Source organism: Amphichorda felina (assembly GCF_050947745.1).
Source record: "Amphichorda felina strain 45539 chromosome Unknown scaffold_1, whole genome shotgun sequence".
Classification (NCBI taxonomy): domain Eukaryota; kingdom Fungi; phylum Ascomycota; class Sordariomycetes; order Hypocreales; family Bionectriaceae; genus Amphichorda; species Amphichorda felina.
Genome location: NW_028145049.1, coordinates 2,073,411 through 2,093,139, shown reverse-complemented (window position 1 = coordinate 2,093,139; position 19,729 = coordinate 2,073,411). Strand labels below are relative to the sequence as shown.

At 56.5% G+C, this 19,729-nt stretch overlaps 3 protein-coding genes across 3 annotated transcripts; 1 reads left to right on the top strand and 2 right to left on the bottom strand.

Annotated features, from left to right (window-relative positions):
• Positions 1–862: 862 nt before the first annotated feature.
• On the top strand, positions 863–2,748 carry ACO1O0_000675 (uncharacterized protein; the record flags this gene model as incomplete). Its single annotated transcript, XM_083190172.1, has 2 exons — positions 863–1,055; positions 1,109–2,748. The coding sequence occupies 2 exons, from the start codon at positions 863–865 to the stop codon at positions 2,746–2,748; spliced, it is 1,833 nt and encodes a 610-aa protein (XP_083054031.1).
• A 383-nt stretch (positions 2,749–3,131) lies between these two features.
• ACO1O0_000674 (uncharacterized protein) lies at positions 3,132–4,098 on the bottom strand (the record flags this gene model as incomplete). Its single annotated transcript, XM_083190171.1, has 3 exons — positions 3,132–3,633; positions 3,769–3,793; positions 4,059–4,098. The coding sequence occupies 3 exons, from the start codon at positions 4,096–4,098 to the stop codon at positions 3,132–3,134; spliced, it is 567 nt and encodes a 188-aa protein (XP_083054030.1).
• Positions 4,099–4,799: 701 nt separating this feature from the next.
• On the bottom strand, positions 4,800–19,647 carry MDN1_1 (AAA family ATPase midasin; the record flags this gene model as incomplete). The annotated part of the gene is made up of 2 exons (XM_083190170.1): positions 4,800–12,362; positions 12,415–19,647. 2 exons carry the CDS (start codon positions 19,645–19,647, stop codon positions 4,800–4,802), a joined length of 14,796 nt encoding a protein of 4,931 aa, XP_083054029.1.
• Positions 19,648–19,729: the final 82 nt, after the last annotated feature.

The following is a 19,729-nucleotide window of genomic DNA, read 5'->3' as shown; positions in this document are numbered from 1 at the left end:
AATCGCGCAAATCCACTCACCCTCAGTCACCTACAATACAGAGGCAGAAAGAGCTGTTCCCCTCGAGCCATCTCGCCCTACCCCGTTCCCTGCAAATTATTCACGAGCACGGCCCTCCCGCCGAGTCCCACAGTGCCGTGCATCACCGACCCAAAACGACGACCACCACCCACCTGCGATCCCTTCCTTCCTTCCCTTTCGATACCCTTTGGCTTGCTATTCCACCGCGTCCCTACAGCTCCCTCGACTATCAATATCCGCCACAGTCTTCCTACCGTCTACCACAAAGCGGTCCCCCATCCAGCCGGCCGACATACCCGACTCTCCCCCGTTGGCTCCATTTCAAGACACTGTCGTCATACGAAGCACGAGAAACCGCCGCCCTATTCACAAGTTCGGAGCCGCGCTATTTCCCTCGACCCAGCATCCCCGGCAGACCACAGACCATTCGTCACTCGTCACAATATCGACATCGCCCCGTGATTACCACCGACGGACGCGCGGTCACCGGGCGGTATTCCTGGCAGCGCGCCGTTCATGCCAAGCGACCTCGCGGTCCTTGCTGGGCAATGCCGTGGGCGCAGGCATACCTCGTGAACTGATGACCCTGGGGATCAAGGTCGCACGAGCCGTTTGCAAGTCAATCAGTGGAGCCTGATATATGACCTATACGAACCCTCCGCCATCCTGAAATCCATGGGAAATTTGTCATACTTGGCTGCACCTCGACGCCTAGCGATAATTCACCACCGCCTTCCTCTTCCCCAATCCCGGCCAATCGCTCTTGCACGACCCCCCTTTCCCCCGCCTGAACGAGCTCGTGGAGACTTCTCGCCCCCGGATTCAGCGTCGCGAAGTGGGCATGGATCCGCGGTTCGGCATCGCACCTGAAGATCTGTACAACCTACAGATGGAAGTGAAGCAGGTTCAGTACACACAAAGCAATCATGCGGAGCGCATCACACGTTTGGAGAAGCGTCAGGCGGACGATGCCGCCCTGAAGTCGGTCTGGAACTCGCCATTCCCCGGCGTACTCAGTGGCACACCCCAGCATGGTATGATGGACCCCCTCTGACCACTTCTTCTCCCTGTTCTAACCTCAAATTAGGCCCCGTCCCCCAAAACGACGTGTTCGACGATCTGGACGAGCAGGGTGAGCAGCTTCTTGGCTCGCTGCAGTTGGGTCCGGCAGAAGAAGAGCCAGCTCGACGTGGCGCTGCTTCCAGGGCCAATAGCGTTCGCTTCGATGAGAGTGCTCTGCACGGATCTAGCTGGGCTGGTCACAATAGCCGGCATTCTGGGGACTTTGGGCCTGCACGTCCCGGCAGTGGTCTCATGATGGAGCGGTCACTCTCGCACAAGTCGGACGGCAGACACAGCTCCGCCGGCCACTCTGTGCATTCCCATCACTCTGTCGCATCAGGTAGGGCAAGCAGTCTCGGCCTGGATACGAATTTTGCGGTGGAGGACGACGATGATTCGGATCTAGACATCCCAGGGCCTCCGGCGTCATTTTACATCCTCGGGACTGTGCCATCCATAGTGCGGTGCTGGCTCACGACCAACTACGCCCATGCAACCTTGTTGTATGCAGACATTTGCACAGGCTCTCAAAAGTCCACTGTAGACTACTCCCTGATGAAGGATCTGAACCTGTCGGGCGAGATACAGCGGGACGTGGATGGCACATGTCGCGTCCGCCTCAACGTCTACTTCGCAGAAGCTGTGGTCATCCAGCACAGCAGCCGATCATCAAGCCCCGAACGTTCTGTACCCTCAATGACTGTTCTTTTCGAGGTCACCGGTACGGATGGGGCGGTTGTCCCCGGAGAGACCCCAGGTATCCGCATCTACATTGGCAGTGATGCGCTGAGAGCCCACTCGGCCGATGTTTTGTTCTCTAGAAATACCATGGTGCTGTATGCGGACGATCGGTCCCGAATCCGTGTGCCGTTCGTCCGTCCGGAGGATGACTCTGTCTTCCGACACATCACCACGGCCAGCATGGTGCGCGAGAAGCCGAAGTTGAACGCCAACGCAGCCCCATTCATCCTTGGGGAGGCAACCCCAGGCCCCAATGATTCACTGGATATCCGACCCCAAACTACCGACGACGCGGAAGAGGATCGGCAAAGTAGACCAGCCTCCCCAGTGGCAGTATCCCAGGGGTCACTCAACCCACCGGGGGCAGCAAGCACGTCTGATAACGGGCTGGACAGCGACAAGTCGAGCAAGCCGAGGAATGAGTCGGAATCTGCCCGGGATGGGTCCGTCACCTCGGAGGCAAGTCGCCAGGGCTCGGGGGCAGGAATCTGGGGCTCGTGGCGCCACGGGAGTGGCACCGGAGCCGATGGGCAGCGAGAGACGGGCCCGCTCAGCGGCTATCAACCAGCCGCACGCGGAGGCCGCAGTATGAAAATACTGAAGCCGCAAAAGTCGTCGTCATCAGCGAGAACGGGGTCGTCGTACGAGCCGCCGCCGGCGCCGGCAAAATCCGGAAGCGAGGGCCGACGCAAGAGCCAGGCGGGCATCGGAGGGGACCAAGGCCCGCAGGGAGGAGGTAGCCGCTGGGAGGGGAAGCGCAGCGCCAGCGCGGGCTCCGAGGCGAAATCATCCAGCCAGCACACGAGCCGCGACAGTCGCAACGCTCAAACGCTACCTCGGACGACGAACCCCGTGGGCGGAGCTTCGGCGTTCTCCTGGATGACGCCACCCGGGAAGCCCAAGACATCGGCAGCTGCCCAGTGAACGGGCAGGAGACGGAGTCGTCGGTCCTGTAAGCTGCCTGGGGGTAATAATTTTGTTTTTTCCTTGGTGAAACAGTGACGCGGCAGAGGCCTAGAAGCGCTAGAGGAGGATGAGCTGTCGCAGCTTGGTCATTATAGTAGTATCAACGGGTCAAAAAACAAGATTAGACGCTCAGAGCAGTCGGTGGGTTATGCTCACGCAAAATACAAGAGAGAGAGAGAGAGAGAGAGAAAACTTGTCTCAAAAGGGATGATGATATGGACCGCACCACTTCTTATATGTTGTGTATGTACGTATCCGTATCCGTACTTGGTATACTTTTCTGGCAAACCAAACCCAAAAGGCTACCAGTACTATTATTAGAGTGCTACAAGCAGGCTGTTTCACATCTTGGGCGGCAGGGACCCCAGCGCGGTCTTGGTATCAGCTGAAGCGCCCTTGACGAGGCCAATCAGGCCCCTGAAGCCCGGGTGGGAGGCGTCGCCGACGCACTCGTACATCCAGCTCTCGCTGGTGGTGACGGTGACGCCCGGCTCGGCGCGCAGGCGGTCGAGGGCGACGAGGACCTCTGCGCTGTTGCAGCTGCTGACGGCGTCGGCGACGACGTAGACGCGGTGGCCGGCGTCGCGCAGGTCCAGGGCCGTCTGGGTGATGCAGATGTGGCTCTCGATGCCGACGAGGGCGACGCTGGCCGAGGCTGGCGGGAGGGCGCTGGCGATGGCGGGGATGTACATGGAGAACTTGGTCTTGTCGTGGGGCTCGCTGGGGAGGAGGGCGGCCAGCGAGGGGACGGTGGGGCCGAGCTTGGCGACGGTCTGGGTGGTGGCGTGGACGGGGATGGAGAAGTGTTTGGCGAAGGCGAGGAGCTTCTGGGTGGTGAGGACGCTGGTGGTAGAGGAGGGGGTCAGTCAGTGGTGGTGGGCGGCGATGGTGGTGGTGGTGATGGTGGTGGTGATGGTGATGAGGTAGGTGATGGCGGTGAGGCAGGCAGAAAGGGGAGGGAGCGAGAGGTCGGCTCACATCTTGTCAAACTCGTGGATTGCGGCTTGGAACTTCTCCTGCATATCGCAGACGCTGAATCACGGGAAGGAGGGTCAGAGATGGCTTGATTGACTTTTGGTTCCACGATGGAGATGAGAGATGATCTCTCTCATCGACTCATGAGGCTCACTCACAAGATGGCGGGGTTCCCTGCGGCCACTAGTCAGTCCCAGAGCTTATTATTCCCCGAAGAACCGGTTCCTCGAAGAGTTCCTCGAAGAAGCAATTGCTTGCTTGCTTGCCCTGGGGAAGGGGGGGGGAACACTCACGCATGCGCAGAGACTGCGCCTGGTTGCTGCTGGCGGCCATGGTGGCGCGCTGTTGGATCGAGGGTCCCAGAAGAGGCCGCGCTGCGACGGACGTGGGGGCCTTGAGTGGGATGGCGGCGGCGGTGAAGCTTGATGGGCGAGGGATGAGAGCTCGACAGGTGGCTGTCCACATAACAAAAGTGTGCGATCCTGGATGGGGTTTCAGGGGTTATCTCTCCTGAGCAGCTGGGAGCAGTCAATGGTGCGAATCGGGGTTGAGGCGATGGAGGACGGCGACCAGTGATGTCAGTAACACACGCCATGGCAGTGGTGGCCAGTTGAATTGACCCCAGATATAACCCTAGAGTGGGCTGTGGGGGGCCTCCAGGGTAGGCCAGATGAATCATGACTCGATGAGGCTAGCTACCAAAGATGACCGGGGAGAAACGCCCGGCTCACATCCGACCGGTAAAAATGCCGGGTCACAGACTCGCAAAAAAAGCAATCAAGCTGGGGAAAGGATGACATGCAGGCGATCTAACGGTTCGCAATTCTAATAAAAGAGATCTGTACTCGTAATTGATTGGAATAAGTGAGAAAAAAAAAAAGGAACCCATCCTGTCTATGATTTTATCCCACCCCACGCCTGAACGCCTTGCCCCCCCACCACCCCCTTTTTATGAGTCTTTGACCCCATCACGAGGCCATCACGAGGCCATCACGAGGCCATCACGAGGCCATCACGAGCCCGTCATGAGTCCATCACGCGCTGACCTCGGCGAACCATGTCCTCAGTAGTCCCGCCAGCGCGCTCGGCAGCTCCTCTAGCTGATGCACAATCAGATAGTACTGGAACGGGAACGTGTCCAGGTACCGCTCAATCACCACCCTGCTCTCGCCGCCCTCGCTCACAAACTTGGCCTCCTTGAGCTCCAGCACGCTGTCGCCCTTCTTGTTGCCCGTGTCGTCCATGATGATGAAGACGACCATGATGCGCTCCTCCATCGCCTCCCGGAGCAGCCGCCGGATCTCGTCGTGCGCCGACGACGGCGTCAGCCCGTCCGAAAGGATCAGCGCTAGCTGCCAGAGGTCAGAGTTGCCTGCCGACTGCTGCCGGGCCGCGCGGAACGTGTCAATCGTCTGCCTGATGAGCTGAGCAATGTCCGTGCGGTCCTGCGCAAAGCTGAAGTTCTGCAGCACCTTGGCCCCCGCGTCCGCCGCGAACGGATCCGTGAGGTTGTGCGCCGTGAAGACGTCGCTGCCGAACCCGACCACGCCCACCTGCCCGGCCTCGAGCATCGTGAGTGACCGTGACACCATGACGAGCGATTCCATCGCCAGCGTCCCCGAAGACGACTCGCCCATGCTCCTGCTGTCGTCCACGCAGAGCAGGATCTGGTACGTTCGCTTGGTCGGGATCGCCCGTCGCATCCAGATCTTGTCCCGCTTGTAGCTCGACGCAATGTACGGGATGATGCGCTTGATGTTCAGCCGTTTGCCCGTGCGGAACGACCCGGATAGCTTGGTCGACTGAGACGGCGTGAGGATGAGCCGCAGCTGGGATGTTAGAGACAGCGACAGCCCGTGAGTCTTGCTCTGGAACTCGCCCCACTGCTGCATGCACTCCCCAAAATCCCGGAGCTCTCGTTGCCCGCTCGAGATGTGCGTCGTCTCGAGCTGTGTCGATGTTTCTTCAATTGTCGAGTCCTCGTCCTTGTCCACGTCGCCCATCTGCACCTCCTCTTCTTCCTCCGGCGTCTGATCTCTCTGGTAGTTGCCCTGTCGCGTCTGCACACCTGACCGTGCCTCGTCCTGATCCTTGTCCTTGGATTCCTTTTCCGGCGCCTCGGCCGCCTCCCGTTCCTCAGCCTGGTCGGGCACCTCGGCTGCGGGCTCCTCCTTGTCTTCCTCCATCAGCCGGCTGGTTGGATCCTGCTTCTCTTCATCGATGGCCATGGCCTCGTCGATGGGCTGGACCTCTTCGTCGTCCGCAGTACCCATGGCCTGTGTATCAGGTGCTGCATCGTCGTTCTGCAGATGCTCAAACTCCCGTCGGCCTTGGTCAGCATCGGGCTGGTTCTTCTGCTCGGCGGCATCTTCGGAGTTGGCCTCCTTAATGTCGCTCTGCTGTCGATGCCACCTCTCGAGAGCGTCGCCTAGCTTCTTGAATGGGTCGCTCCGGGCCGCGTCGCTCTCCTCCTTGTTTTGATCCTGCTCCTGGGTGTCTTGCTGATCCTTGGCCTGCGAAGTCGAGCCCTGGTTCCCTGCCGCGGCGTCTTGGTCATCTGCTCCTTGCCCCATCTCGCCCTCTTCCTTCTGGGCGGCGCTATCCTGGAACTCGTCATCCAGGTCCATAGCCTCGCCGGACTGATCTTGACCCGAGCTCTTAACGTCGCTAGGAGCAGTGTTGTCCTTGTCGGCAGTTGAGTTGTCGTTTGGTGGAGGTGCTTCATCCTTGCTCTCTTCGAGCCCCTCCTCCTCCTCCTCAGCCTTGGGGTCCTCCTGGATCTCGTCTTCCAGCCCACCGGGGGCCTCTTCCTCCGGCTCCTCCTTCGTCTCCTCTTCCATGCCCTCTTCCTCCTGCTCCTGTGCAGCACTGTCGCCAGGTGCATCTTCCTCCTCCTCGTCCCGTCCCGCCTCCTGCTCCTCTGGCGGCTGCTCTTCCTCCACATCTGACAGAGCGTTCATTTCCTCGTCATCAGACGATGCTGACTCGTGATCATCAAAGTCTAGCTCCATGTCATCGGGGAGAGCGAGGGCGTCATCTTCTTGAGCAGTTTGCTCCTGCTTGTTCAGCTCCTCTTGAGCCTTAACGTCTTCCTGCTCAGCCTCGGCCTCCTCAGAATCTGGCTCATTCGCCTCGTCCTGGTTGGCATCCTTCTCCGCTTCTTCTTGCTTCGACTCTTCCTCCGTAGCCAGCTGCTCATCGTCCGTCTTCTGGCCCTTGGATTTGTCTCCTTGCTGGTCCTTGTCCGCCTTGTCCTCATCATCTCCATCCCACATCTTCTCATCCACAGCCGTAGGGTCCAGGTCGTCCACATCTCCTGCTTCCTCATCCATTTCCTTTTCTTCCTCCTCCTCATCGCCGTTCTTGGAGCCTTCTTCCTCCTCCTCGCCGTTGACGCTACCCATCTCGCCCTCGAGCTCCTCGTCTGCCATGTCAACTGCGTCCTTCTCGTCTTCAATGTCTCCCTTCTCCTCTTTGTTGGCTTCTTGAGCCAGCTCTGTGAGGTCCTCGTCCTGCTGGATGTCCTTGCTTATATCCTCGGCACCCTCGCCATCCCCGAGACCGGTACCAGATTCAACGTTACCAGAATCTTTAGATGTCTCATCCGACTTCTCCTGAGGCGTGCAGAATCCTTCAGTCGAGATTTGCGCAAAGGTCTTTGTCAGTTGGAATGCCATGTGTCCCGTGGCACGGTGAATGTCGAGTAGGCGGCTGACAGATTGTCGGCACATGACAGTAAACTGCTCGAGAATAGGTGTAGCCAGGTTAGCAACACCCATGACGGCCAAGCTTGCCCCGGGACTCGTCATGTCGACCTGCTCCAGGGTATTCACGCAGTTGACAATGTTCCGAGTAACATCTCTCATGTGGAGCTGCTTCACCATCAAGGAGAAAGCATCGTCGTGGTTGGATAGCCAACCAGGATCCTCCACATTTCTCGGGATATCTTGGCCTGCTTTTCTTGCGGCCTCAGTGGCGACAAGGACTTTGTCGCAGAGCCTAGACACCATCCCAGCGAAGCCCGCAAAGTCGAGCGTCGGCTGGGCGGGTTCGAGCTGGACGTTCTCAACATGGGACCACCGTCTTACCTCATCGAGAATGAAGGCAATTTCGGGTCGACCTGAGATCATCTGATCAAGGGCGGCCACAAACGATTGTCGATCAGTCGAGATGCCCGTCTCGACTTCCGCGTGAGCTGACGAGGTAATGCTGTCCGGAAGCTGCCCAAGAGCTTGCCATTTAGAACAATGATCGCGGAATTTCTCCATCCATGATTGGAGCCGCTTAACCACGTCTTCGTGACTCGTCTCCCCGAGCCTCCCGTGCATCCCAACCAGCTTAATAGCGAAGTTGATGACTTGGGTGAGCCATGGCAACACTTGGCTCCAGTTGTTGCGTGCCGAGCTTCGAGAAAGCGACTGCTTTTCTTTGGTGTCGCCAATAGCTCGTAGTTGGCACACGGACCTCTGCAGCAATGACCAGGCTTTGGAAGCCGAGGAAAGTCTCCGTCGTTGACTAAGGAGCATGTGAATCATACCCTCGACGAAACCAATGCTCCTCGTCATTTCAGCGCTAGTCAGTTCCTCCGAGTGATCCCGCGCAGAGTCTCTGATCTTGGGTGCCATGTCGAGAACCTTGTGCAGGTAGTATTGGGAGGCGTCAATGGCAGCACTTTGGGCAAAGTCGATTGGTGCAGCCGATACTAGAGCGACTGCAAGAGACTCTTGCTCTGCTAGTCGGTGCTGGGAGAGATTGTACCGCAGACCCATCTGCTTCAAGTCCTTCAGCGTGTCCGCGAATAGCTTGCGCTTCCTTGTCTTTAGGAACTTGACTTGGTCCTTGTTGTCATCAGTCAGGAAAGGGGGGGTCTCCTTGCGCAGCTCTGCCATGGAGTTGCTCAGGCTTGACACAAAGCTGTCGATGGTTGATGGGATATCGGTGGCAAGTTCAGGAATCTGGGCCATCCGTGACATGATCGACACGGTCTTGGGCGCGTTGGCAAGACGCCTGTTGCTTTCCAGCCATGTTGGGAGAACTTGTGCTAGCTGCTTCGTTGCAGCGGGATCGGGGTCGCTGATAACAACCCCTTCATGGGTCTGTTCGCTCTGGTCACAGACTTGCTCATCAGGGAGACCTTGTTTGATGATAGTCTTCATCTCCTGGCCCAAGACGCCACGGAACTTCCTGACAAGCCGGAAAAGCTTCTGGTGAGACTTGCGAGCGCTCTCGCGCAGAGCATTGATATTAGTGTCTTTCCAGCTAGCCATGAGCAGGACATCCTTCATTTTCTTGTCAATAGGTGCCCGACCCTTGGTAATAGTTTCCGTGGCGGTCATCTCATATCGGGCGTAGAAGTCGATAAAGTTTGTCACTGAGTGCTGGATGATATCGAGGTTCGGATAGTCTTTAACCAATACTCGGAGATGGTTGCGAAGCTGCCTGAGCAGCACAAGACGGGAGCTGAACTGGCCGACGATGGATGTCGAGAAATAGAGCTCGAGGTTCTGGATCAGCTCAACAGCATAGGTACGGAGCTCAGAGGCGGATTCCACCATAACAAGGGGAACGGCGACGACGACTTGGTAGGCGATGAACCACCAAGAAGAAGCGTCCTCTTCACACTTCTTCTGTTCCATGTCAAATAGCTTGGCCCACGTCGACAACTCGAGCCGGCGCCAGCGAATAACAGTATCTGTCAGCGCATTGTGAAGCTCGAGAACGGAATGGACCCGGCTAGCCCAGCCACCAAATTGCCATTCGTAAACGAAGGCATGCAGCTGCTCAACCTTTGGCAGGATCTTTGCCAGAGGCTCAGTATGGGTGAGTTCCAAGAGCTTGTCGCAGGACATAATCACGTCAGCCAGGGGCTGCATGTGGCCGATTTCATCGACCTGCTGCAGCTCGCGGAAACGTTGCTTGATCTTGTTGGCCAGGGAGACGAGAAGCCTGGCCTCAGCCAAGTTCTCGCTCACGTAGAAATTGTACGACTTGCCAACGTCGGGCGATGTGAGCATGTCCATCTTCTCGTTGAGGAGCACAAGGTCCGCCGATAGCATTTTGCGGTTCAGACTACGGTCAATGTACTCGTGCTTCTCGGTCTCGTCCGCGACCCGTTGCGCAACAGCTCGACACAGCTCGGAAATGGCTGTCGATGGTTCTTGAGGGCTCAGGAAGAGCTTCCTGTGAGCTTGGGCTACCTTGACAGAGGTGTCGCGAACCTGATCGCGCTTGCTTGTGGCTGAATTGCCAGAGACTTCCCCTTCGTAGTCGGGAAACAGTTCATTGAACTCTTCTTCATCAAGTTCCTCTTCGTCCTCAGCCGAGCCACGGAAGCGGTAGAGGCTAGTATTGGCCGCCTCCGCCTTCCGGTCAGCCTCGAGCTTCGTACTCCAATCATTGTAGAAGAAATGGAAGCACTCAAAGATGGAGTCCCTAGTAGCAGGCTCCAAGTTGTCAATTCCGTCGACGGCCACGGCCAAACTCATGAGATTGAGGAACTCAAAGTTCTTTGCCGTGCTGGGGGATACGCTAGGATCCCAGGGCGAACCACCGAGAAAAGGTGCTGCAGCCAGGAGTTGCGTGGTGTCGGATGAGACGGAGTGGCACGAGACAGCATCGCAAAGTGATAGTCCCACGAGGAGACACCTCAGAAGACCAATTGTGGGCTGAGTCATATCCTGATATGCCTCGTATCGAGTTGAAAGTCGGTCTATCAGCCGCTGAATGTTCTCCCTCACAAGCTGGAGCTGGTCTTGATCTGGGGCAAATATGGAGCCCAGTGACTGTTGCCCTGGGGGCAGGTCTACGCTCTCGGCAGCCTTCAAGATATTGGAAAACTCGGCATGAAGCCTTCCGAGCTCAGACGTCTCGGGCCTAAAGACAGGCTGGACAGCCTGGGGGAGCGGGCCGAGACGCATTACTTCTTCCTGGAGAAGCTCCACACGAGCGTTGGTATCCTGTCCGGTGAAACCAATCTCGAAAGCCCGCAGAACCTGTATTTTCCCGTCCAGATGAGATTGAACATCCTCGAAAAACTCTCGCTCCATCTGAGGCCGTATCTGAGGATCAAATACCCTGTCCGGAACATACAGCTTCAGAGCTCCGAGACTGAAATGATTCCAGGCCAGCGGTGAGAAGTGGGTCAACCCATCAGCAGCATATGGAGCTGCCGCAATAGACACAATAGCGGGGATGAAGTTAGCCGTCGCCACCTCGCGAAGGTGAGGCGCCTCAATGTTGTCAAGCAGGCGTGTGACTGACGGCAGGCTGAACAGGCCAGCTACCGGTGCAGAGCCTCGAGAAGCGAGTTCCACCGCCTCGGCATAAGCCTCAGCAGCCAGGGCCCTCAAATTTGAGCCATGGGCACCAAATACCTCAAGCAAGAGTTGGAGCAAGATGCCATTAAGCTTCAGGAGCGGATCGTTGACGATATCGGCTGTCAATGCGGCCAAATGACGACCCAGTCTAGGCAGCTCCGTCTCGAGCAATGCCAGGGAGTTGAGGCTGACGGACCCCAAGTTTTTAAGCTTGGACCACAGGGACGTGGTGAACTTTCCATCCCAAGCATACTGGCCCTGGCAGGCGAGTGCACTGATCGATTGCAAGGGAGCCGCAGTCTCACCTGCATTGCCAATGACCATACTCTTCTTGGTGGGCACGTCGGACAGCATCAACAGATCGCGGCTAGCCTGGGAGTTGGGGCTGGCTGAGCCAGAAGATCCAAGCAAGGAGATCTGTCTCAGGCGTTCAAAGTCCTCGGAAAAGAATGGTTTAGTTTCGGGAGACTCAATGCCGATGTGTTCCTCGAGTTTCTCAATCTCTGACGTGAGAGCCTTGACCAGGTCCTCGGTAGATACACTCGCAGTCTTGACCAGGGCATAGGCCTTGTCCAGAGTCGCCGCGGCATTGCAAAGGTCACTGATGGATGCTGATGTTCTCCATCGCAGATCATCAAATCTTGCGGCCAGCTGCTCGAGTTCAACAGCGCTTCTTAGAACTGCCTCGTCCCGAAATGGGATTGGTCGCAGCGCCTTCCACAATAGCCCCATGCTCAAGCCAGTGGATAGCTTGAACCCGGCGGTAAAGTCACTCTTGATTTGATTCATGATTCCACTGAGTAGCAGGGTTTCACGGTCACCGGGAGCATCTTGGATGCGACTCTGGAGAACGTCGGTGCCATGCGCCAAGTGTGCCTGGAACTTTGCCTCGTCGAAATTGGCCGCAGTACCAAGAGAAACTGTGCGCTCCAAGTAACGTTCGAGGAGCCGAAGCAAGCTACAGGCATTCTTCCACGAGTCGAGAGATGTAGGTCCCGCATTGAGATATTCCACCATGGTCGCAGCGGCAGAAGAAAGGAAGGTTGCGAGATTCGCTGTGGTGTCCTTGGATACGGCTGCAACCCTTTCCTTCATGAGCGATCTCTGTAGGCGGTTGAGGGTATTGATCTTTTGTCCCTGAGCCTGGCGACGGCATCCATCGATGACCCGGTACATGTGGTGGAGATCCAAGCTGAAATCATATCGTACGCCGAGCCACGCTGCTTGCTGAGGATCAGGGAGTAGCTGCGCGGTCAACACGTTGACCATGGGATGCATTGGCTATTGCCATGTTAGCAAATCAATATGTCAAGAAGGGACGGTGTTTTCCTACCTGCGAGCCAGACAAACCGGGAGCCAAAGATGCGGAAAGCTGTCTATACAAATCAGAGATAGTACTGATGTTCTTCGACCCGTCTGGGGAACGAAGGAAATCAAGAAGATTCGGCAAGAGCTCCTGAATTGCTTCAACTTCGAACTTGCGCCCGGTAATATCGTCGGCGTAGCGTTGGATAAGACCGAGATCATCCATCGAGAGCGCCTCAGCGGAGACAGCGACAGCATCTCGGGATAGTACAGCTGAAGAGCACAAGCTGGCAGTCTTCTCCATGGTCATGAACCTCCGAAGCCCACTCTCAACTTGGGCGATCCGGCCAAAGCAACGATCAACTGCTGGCGGCGGAGAGTGGATGTAGATTTCAACCGCACGGTTCCTCATGGCACGGGAGAGCTCACCATACCGAGGGTCCACGGTAAGGAAGATCCTAAAGTCAGGATGGGGCATGATGATCCTTGGCTCGCCCCCAGGCTCGCAGTGCTCGTTGATGCTCAGGCACCCATTCGGCTCGAGGAGAGAGTTCAGTCTGTCCAAGACGGAGGCATTGCACATGTTGGCATTGTCAAGGACGAGCCACTGGCCAGCCTGGAGCGCCTTCACGATCACACCGTCCAACCACTCAAAACGTGGGTTGGCAAGTGTGAGTGGGCCGCTAAGAAGCTCAAGTGTCGAAGACAGGAGCTTGCCTACTTCAGAGTCGATTGAGATTGTAGCGGCTAGAGCTTCGATAGACGAGCGGATCGTAGAGATGGTGTCGACGTTCCCAGTAAAGTTTTCCAAGAGGTAGAGTAGCTTCAAAGCCTCGGCTGGAACCTTGGCTGGCATGAGAGACATGATGGACTTTTGAAGATTCTCGCGGAGGTCCACAAAGGCTGCGTTGACCTCTCGTAAGGGATCAGCCTGCTCAAACCCACCCACGAGATCCATGGTATCAATATCAGCATTCATGGGGAACACCACCAGCGGCTTTCCGGCAAGGGCTGCAACGTGCTCTAAGAGAGTTGACTTCCCGTGGCCTGACGGGCTGCTCAATATACAGGGAATGTTCTTCTTGACACATATCATGAGTGTTTCAAGCTCCGGAAGTCGAGACTTGATGTCAATATTCGGGAGCTTTTCCGGCTGGAGGTCTAGATTCCGGTTCAGCAGGGCCAGCCCAACCTGCCCAGACAGGGAGCTGATGTTGTGGTACAGGCTGTGAGTCTGAGGCTCAAACCCAACGGTCTGGGCGAACAACTTGGCGACTTCTTCGCGATCCCTCTCAGAACGGAAACGTTGTCGGACGATAAGGTCGAGGAAATTGTCCATGCGGGCCGCCTTAAGAAGGTCATCAGAAGAGCTCAGAAGCTGTAGCCATCTCAGCACATCACGCAGGTTGAACTCCCACGGACCACCCTGGGAGCCAAACGATCTTTCATTGACCAGAGCATGCTCGATTCGGGAAATGAATCGGATCAGCTGCGTAATGACCTCGGTGGAAACCTCCGGAAAGTTGTGGGCCGCAATAAGCTGCAGATCGTCGTCAGTGAATACGTCGGCGTAGACAACGACGAAACGGTTCACAAAGGAACTTGGAAGACCCTTGCGGCCGCCTCCTTGGTGATGGGGATTCTGCGCCGCAAAGAGGCGAAAGTCGGGGTGACGCTTGAAGACCTGGTCGAGCTCCGAGATGTACACCTCTCCACGATGATCCAAACAAGCGTTCAGACCTTCCAGTACAGTCTGGGAAGCCAGATTCATTTCATCGAGAAGCACCCACTCGCCCTTTTGCATTGCCTGTAGGAATGGGGCATCTCTCCAAGCGAAATTGCCAGCCTCGGCACCCTCAACCGGCACATCCGTTCCAAAGAGATCCATCAGGTCCGTCTGATCTGAAAGATTGATTCTCGTCAGGGGCTGACCACAAGTACGCGCCAGAGCGGCAACTAGAGTCGTCTTGCCAACACCAGGGCTTCCTTCCAACAGGATCGGCTTTCCCATCTGGAGAGCTCGAAGGATTCGCATGCCGTTGAGTCTTGTCGTAGGCGCATGGAAGGCGAAGCCCGGGTCTGATGATGCGGCCGGAGTCCTAGGTATCGTGAAGTCTCCAATAGAAAGAGACTTTTCATCCATGGCGAGTTGCGGCTCGGTTTGATAGATGGTCGTGACATCCTGACCTGCAAGCTTTCCAAGTTGGTCCAAGCACCTGCGCCTCTGCTGAGGGATAGTCTCGCCGTCGCCAGCCAGAATGGCTGAGGGGTTGGCGCCAATGCTGTCGATGAATATTGTCGAGGCGCCATGCACCAATGCAGCAGTGCGGTCCTTGGACTGGAACGCGTTGATAAACTGCACCCAGACAAGGATCTCTCGAATAGAAAATCGTGTCGAGGACATCGACCGGAAAGTCTCGCCGAACCAGGACGCAAATTGAACAATCACATCGACCAAGTCCTTGCAGCCCTCGGCTAGCTTTGTCCGGACAATATCATAAATGTCATCACCCTCAGACAACGGAGGGACCCAGATTTCGGTGAAGCGATTTCGCAAAGCCGGGGACAACTCCTTCTTTCCAAAGTCACCTCCAGGATTCATCGTGGCAAACAGCTGGAAGCCGTTGGTGGCGGTGACAAAGGAATTGTCGATGCCCTTCTCGGCGAGTAGAAGAGTTCTCTGCGGCTCTAGGACCGAGTTGAGTCTCTCCAGGACCGAGTCATCAGCTAGTGAAATCTCATCCAGGAGGAAGAACTGGCCGTCCTTCATCGCCTCCACAAGCGCACCATCCGACCATTCGAACAGAGCCTTGCCTCTCGCCTCGTTGGAGGCAATTCGCTCACGGGCGGCATCAGGGACATCATGGAGAGCCCCCGAGTCAAGGGATTTGTACCTCCCGAGCCTATCCTCCAGAGTTCCTGAGGGGTCTACACCTAACTGACCCAGCACGAGCTTCAAGTCAACGTCCACGGCATCCAAGATGGACCCGCGGTTGCGAACAGGGCGTTGGGAGCCAATGAGATCACCAGTCTCAGTATTCTGATGCGCGTTGACAATGTGCAATTCCTTGTGTAGGGCTTCGGCGAGCAGTTGGCACACAGTTGTCTTGCCACATCCAGTCTCGCCCACCAGAAGGACAGGCTCATTGTTCTTGAGCGCTCTGGAAACGAGGACATAAAGGCGCCGCATGGCGTGTGTCCACACGACCCCCTGACTGTTCTTCTTTCGGCTCAGGCCTCTCAGCTCCGGCGCCACTTCAGCGGAGTAAAGCTGCTGGGGATCGATCTTGACCTTGAAAACCTTCTCAATGACATCCTTGACCGCGAGCCGCTCCTCCTCGTTGCGGACCCTCTCTGCCAGTAGCATGAAGCCATGAGAGGCAATCTCTTCTCTCGACTCCGCTTCTCGAAGTGCCCATCGGAACAAGTCACGCAGAGTTGCAAAACTGTCCTTCTGCTCAAAGAGTCGGCTAGTCTGGCGGAGGCGTGAGAGCTCCTTGTACACAGTGACGATACGCCTACAGTCGGGAGGCGAAGTGTTGCGGCTTCTTTGCTGAAGAATAAATTCGAGTTCATCCTCGGGGATATCGTCAAAGTGAAGCTCCAGGAAACGGTTTCGGAACGCTCGAGAGAGAACCTTGCGTCCGCCGTAGAGGCCAGGAGGGTTTTGTGTGGCGAAGAGGATGAAATTCTCGTGTGGCTTGACCACCTCCTGTGTCTCAGGTATGAGAAGCTCCCTGTTGTCATCCAAAAGGCGGTTGAGGGCTTCGAGGACGTCGGTCGGCGCCAAATTGAGCTCGTCTAGTACAATCCAGTGGCCTTGCCTCATAGCTTGGACAAGTAGGCCCTCTTGGAACCGCAGCTTGCCATCCGGCCCAGACACGTAGGTTCCGAGGTATTCTTGCAGATCAGTGTGCTCGTGGTTGTTAATGCGGACAAACTTGTTGCCTGTAAAGTTGGCAAGATATTCGATCATGCTAGTCTTGCCCGCCGAGGTCGGACCTTGGATGAGAATAGGAAAGCGCCTTGTGGATGTCGCCCGGACGAGATTGAGGAGGTTGCGCTCGACGTAGGGCGTGATGATATAGTCATCTCTCTCCACAACGGTCTCGTTGCCCTGGAACAGCCAATACTGTCGGTCTCGGTTCTTATTCTTGAACTTTACGTATTGCTTCCCGTCGTTGGGATGCTTGGGGGCCTGTGACAAAAGCGACTGTGCGTTCCCTTGCTTGTCAAAGAGGTAATGATGAATGAGCGGCACGAGCATCTTCTCCGAGTCTCGATCCAAGAGGGTCAGAAATCCCATAGAGAAGCCCTCGTATAGGGCTCTTCGCAAGCCGTACAGGGGTCCAATGCTATTGACATAGCTCAACACCCGGGTCAGCGTGCGGAGACTGAAATGGGGCACTTCATTTGCGCCGTCGACCAGACGCCTCTCTTCCGCCATTCGTTTTGTGCTGAGGTACAGACGCGCAATGTCGTCTGCGGCTTGGTCGTGCTTAGAACTGCTGCTTCCTAGGTAGGTCTTGATAATGGTGAGGAGGTCCTTGAGATCAGTGTCGGGGCTTCGAACGTAGAGCTCAGTAAATCGAGACCTGATGCCGGTGGGAAGATCCCGCTTGCCAACGTCAGTCGCCGGATTCATAGCTCCGAATATGCGAAAGTTGGGATGGGCAACGATCTTCTCGATCTCGCCCGTTTCCGAGAGAAGAATCGAAGGTCGCTCGCTGGGGCCCGACAAGAGGTCTGCGATGCTCTCCAACGTATCTGGGGATGCCAGGTTGATCTCATCCAGCAAGACCCAGTCTCCATTACGCACGGCCTTGACCAGGTTGCCTTCCATGAAGCTGAAGGCGAAGCTGTTCGCTCCTCCCGAGATCTGGACATCGAACTGCTCAAGCTTACGAGAAAACGAGTCCCACCTGGGACGCAGATCAAGCAGAGACTGGAGCTTGGACTGCGTCTTTCGCCGTTTCGCGGGCTGGACATCGCCATCTCTGGACTCGTCCTGCTGGTCCTGCTGCGCCTGCGCCCGCTCAAGGTCCTGGACGATCTTATTGAACATTTTCGGCGCTTCTCTCCACAGCTTGGACACCTTTGACCATTGTCCCTTGGCAACGCATTTCCCGACTTGCTCAAAGTATTTCTGGTTCTTGGAGACGGAGATGCCGGTGGCCGCAAAGAGGTCCTCGAACTCCTCCTTCAGAGGAATTGCCAGCGACCGGACATTGACCGGCTTGAACCCTCCGAGCAGATCACCGACCTCGCTCTGCTGCGACAAGTTCACTGCGATCAGCCTGTGCCCAAGTGACTCAGCCAGCTGCTGCACAACAGTCGTTTTGCCAATGCCAGTCTCTCCAACAAGCAGGACTGGCTCGCTAAGCTTCACGGCCTGGGCAATCTGCTCGAGAAGCTTCTTTGCATGTGCGGTACTGGCGAACGGCCGCTTTGACTTTTGAATCCTCGAAAGCCTCTGTTTTCGCAAGTGCACCCGGCCAATGTTAAACTGAGCATCATTCTCCTCAAGTGGTGGGATATAGGCACTCAAGTAATGGTCCGCCCGTTCTGGGGACATGTGCATTTCCTCGGCGATAGCGTAGACCAGCTTCTTGGCCATCTCGCCGTCGGGGCAGCTTCCTACAAAGCAGTCCAGGGCTTCCATGAACATCCAGTCGCGCGTTGTCTCGCTGATGGACTCGTCGCCGGTTGTCGACCCTGCGGCAGAGAGGCATTCCTTGAGACGCCGGCACCACTTGAGCAGGTCCCTCAAGCTGATCTGTCGGTCCACTATACTGCGCCCTCCAGATGACGGGTTGCGACCCAGACGAGACAGGCGGTTGTAAACAGCCAAGATGCCAGGCACAAACTTGCGGAGCATGGGATAGGTCTTCAGGACGACCTCCTCCAGCTCAGGTTCCGTCATTTGCTGGGTGTGCATCGATTGCCAGAAGCGCATACCCACGATGCTGGGCAGGTTTTCGCGTCCATTCATTCCACGCGAGGTGCGCAGGGTGGCGAAGAGGCGGAATGTGTTCGCGGCATGTATCCTCTCTCCTCGACTGGGAATGAGGAGTTCCCTTCGCTCGATCAGGGGGAGAAGGGTACTCAAGACCTCTGTGGGTGCCCGGTCCAGGTCTTCGACCAGAACCCATCTCCCTTCCTTGACGGCGGTAGTCAACACGCCAGGGCGCCATTGGAAGCTGCCGGGTTTCGAGTCGGTAGAGTATAGGCCAATCAGCATCTTGGCATCTGTCTGTTCATTCAAGTGAAGTGTCACCATGCTAGAGTACATGCCCAGTTGTTGCGCAATGTCATGGACCAGTGAAGTCTTGCCGGCGCCCGGTAGGCCGTGCAAGAGGATAGGATCGGGATTTTGGAGCATGTGAGCTAAACGCTCCAAGTTACTCGTGGTGGTGGCGGTCAGGACCAGGCTAGAAGGATCACCGGTCGGTCCATAGGGGCGCGGGAGGAGAACGTCTCCGTAGGGAACCACATACGGGGTCAGGTTCTGCACCAATGGAGTTTCGTTGAGTTCTGAAGCCTTATCCTTTACCCGCTGACGAAGGTCGACGACCATCTTGACGCGCGCATGTTCGTGCAGCGTCAAGAAGCCATAGTCTACCGAGGCGCCATCGAGAATACCGACTGTAGCAGCATCAACTCCGACATGCTCCCTGATGAGAGCCTCGAGCTTGTAGTCGGACGCGTGAAGAAGCAGACAGAATATGCGGATGGCAACATATCTGACTGGTTTGCTCTCATGGGTGAAGAGACCCTGGACGAAGGCGGGTGAGATGTGGCGGCCGAATCTCCTCAGATCAAAGCTGACCAGCCTCCATATGGCAACCAGATACTCGAGAAGTCTGTCCTCGTTTGATTGTTGGAGCACAGCATTGGGATCTGGCAAAGGTAAGTGAAGTTGGGGTGGGTGGCCGGACGAAGCAGCGTCGGTGGCGGGCTGCTCTAAGAAAGTCGACAGATACGGCGCAAAGGGCAATATCCTGGCCAATGCTGAGGCAATCCTCAGAGTCCGTGGTCCGCTGCCTGAGTTGAGGATCCATCGGGCGCAGATATCTGGAAAAGTCGCTTCGAAATGAACAAAGATTCGGTCTGTAAGTGGCGGGATGAGAGCGGCTTCTGAGACAGCATCAAGTATCTTGGTAGCTGTCTGGTCCTTGACAATTTCAAGTAATTCGGCAGGCAGATGATCCAAAGCAGTCGCGTCGTCGAGGAGCGACCTCCTCTGCCGTGAGACGTCCATCGCCACCGTGATGGAGCTCGTGCGGCCGTTTTTTTCTGTTGTAGAGGTAGAGATTTTGCGGTGTCTTGACCGTCAACCGCAA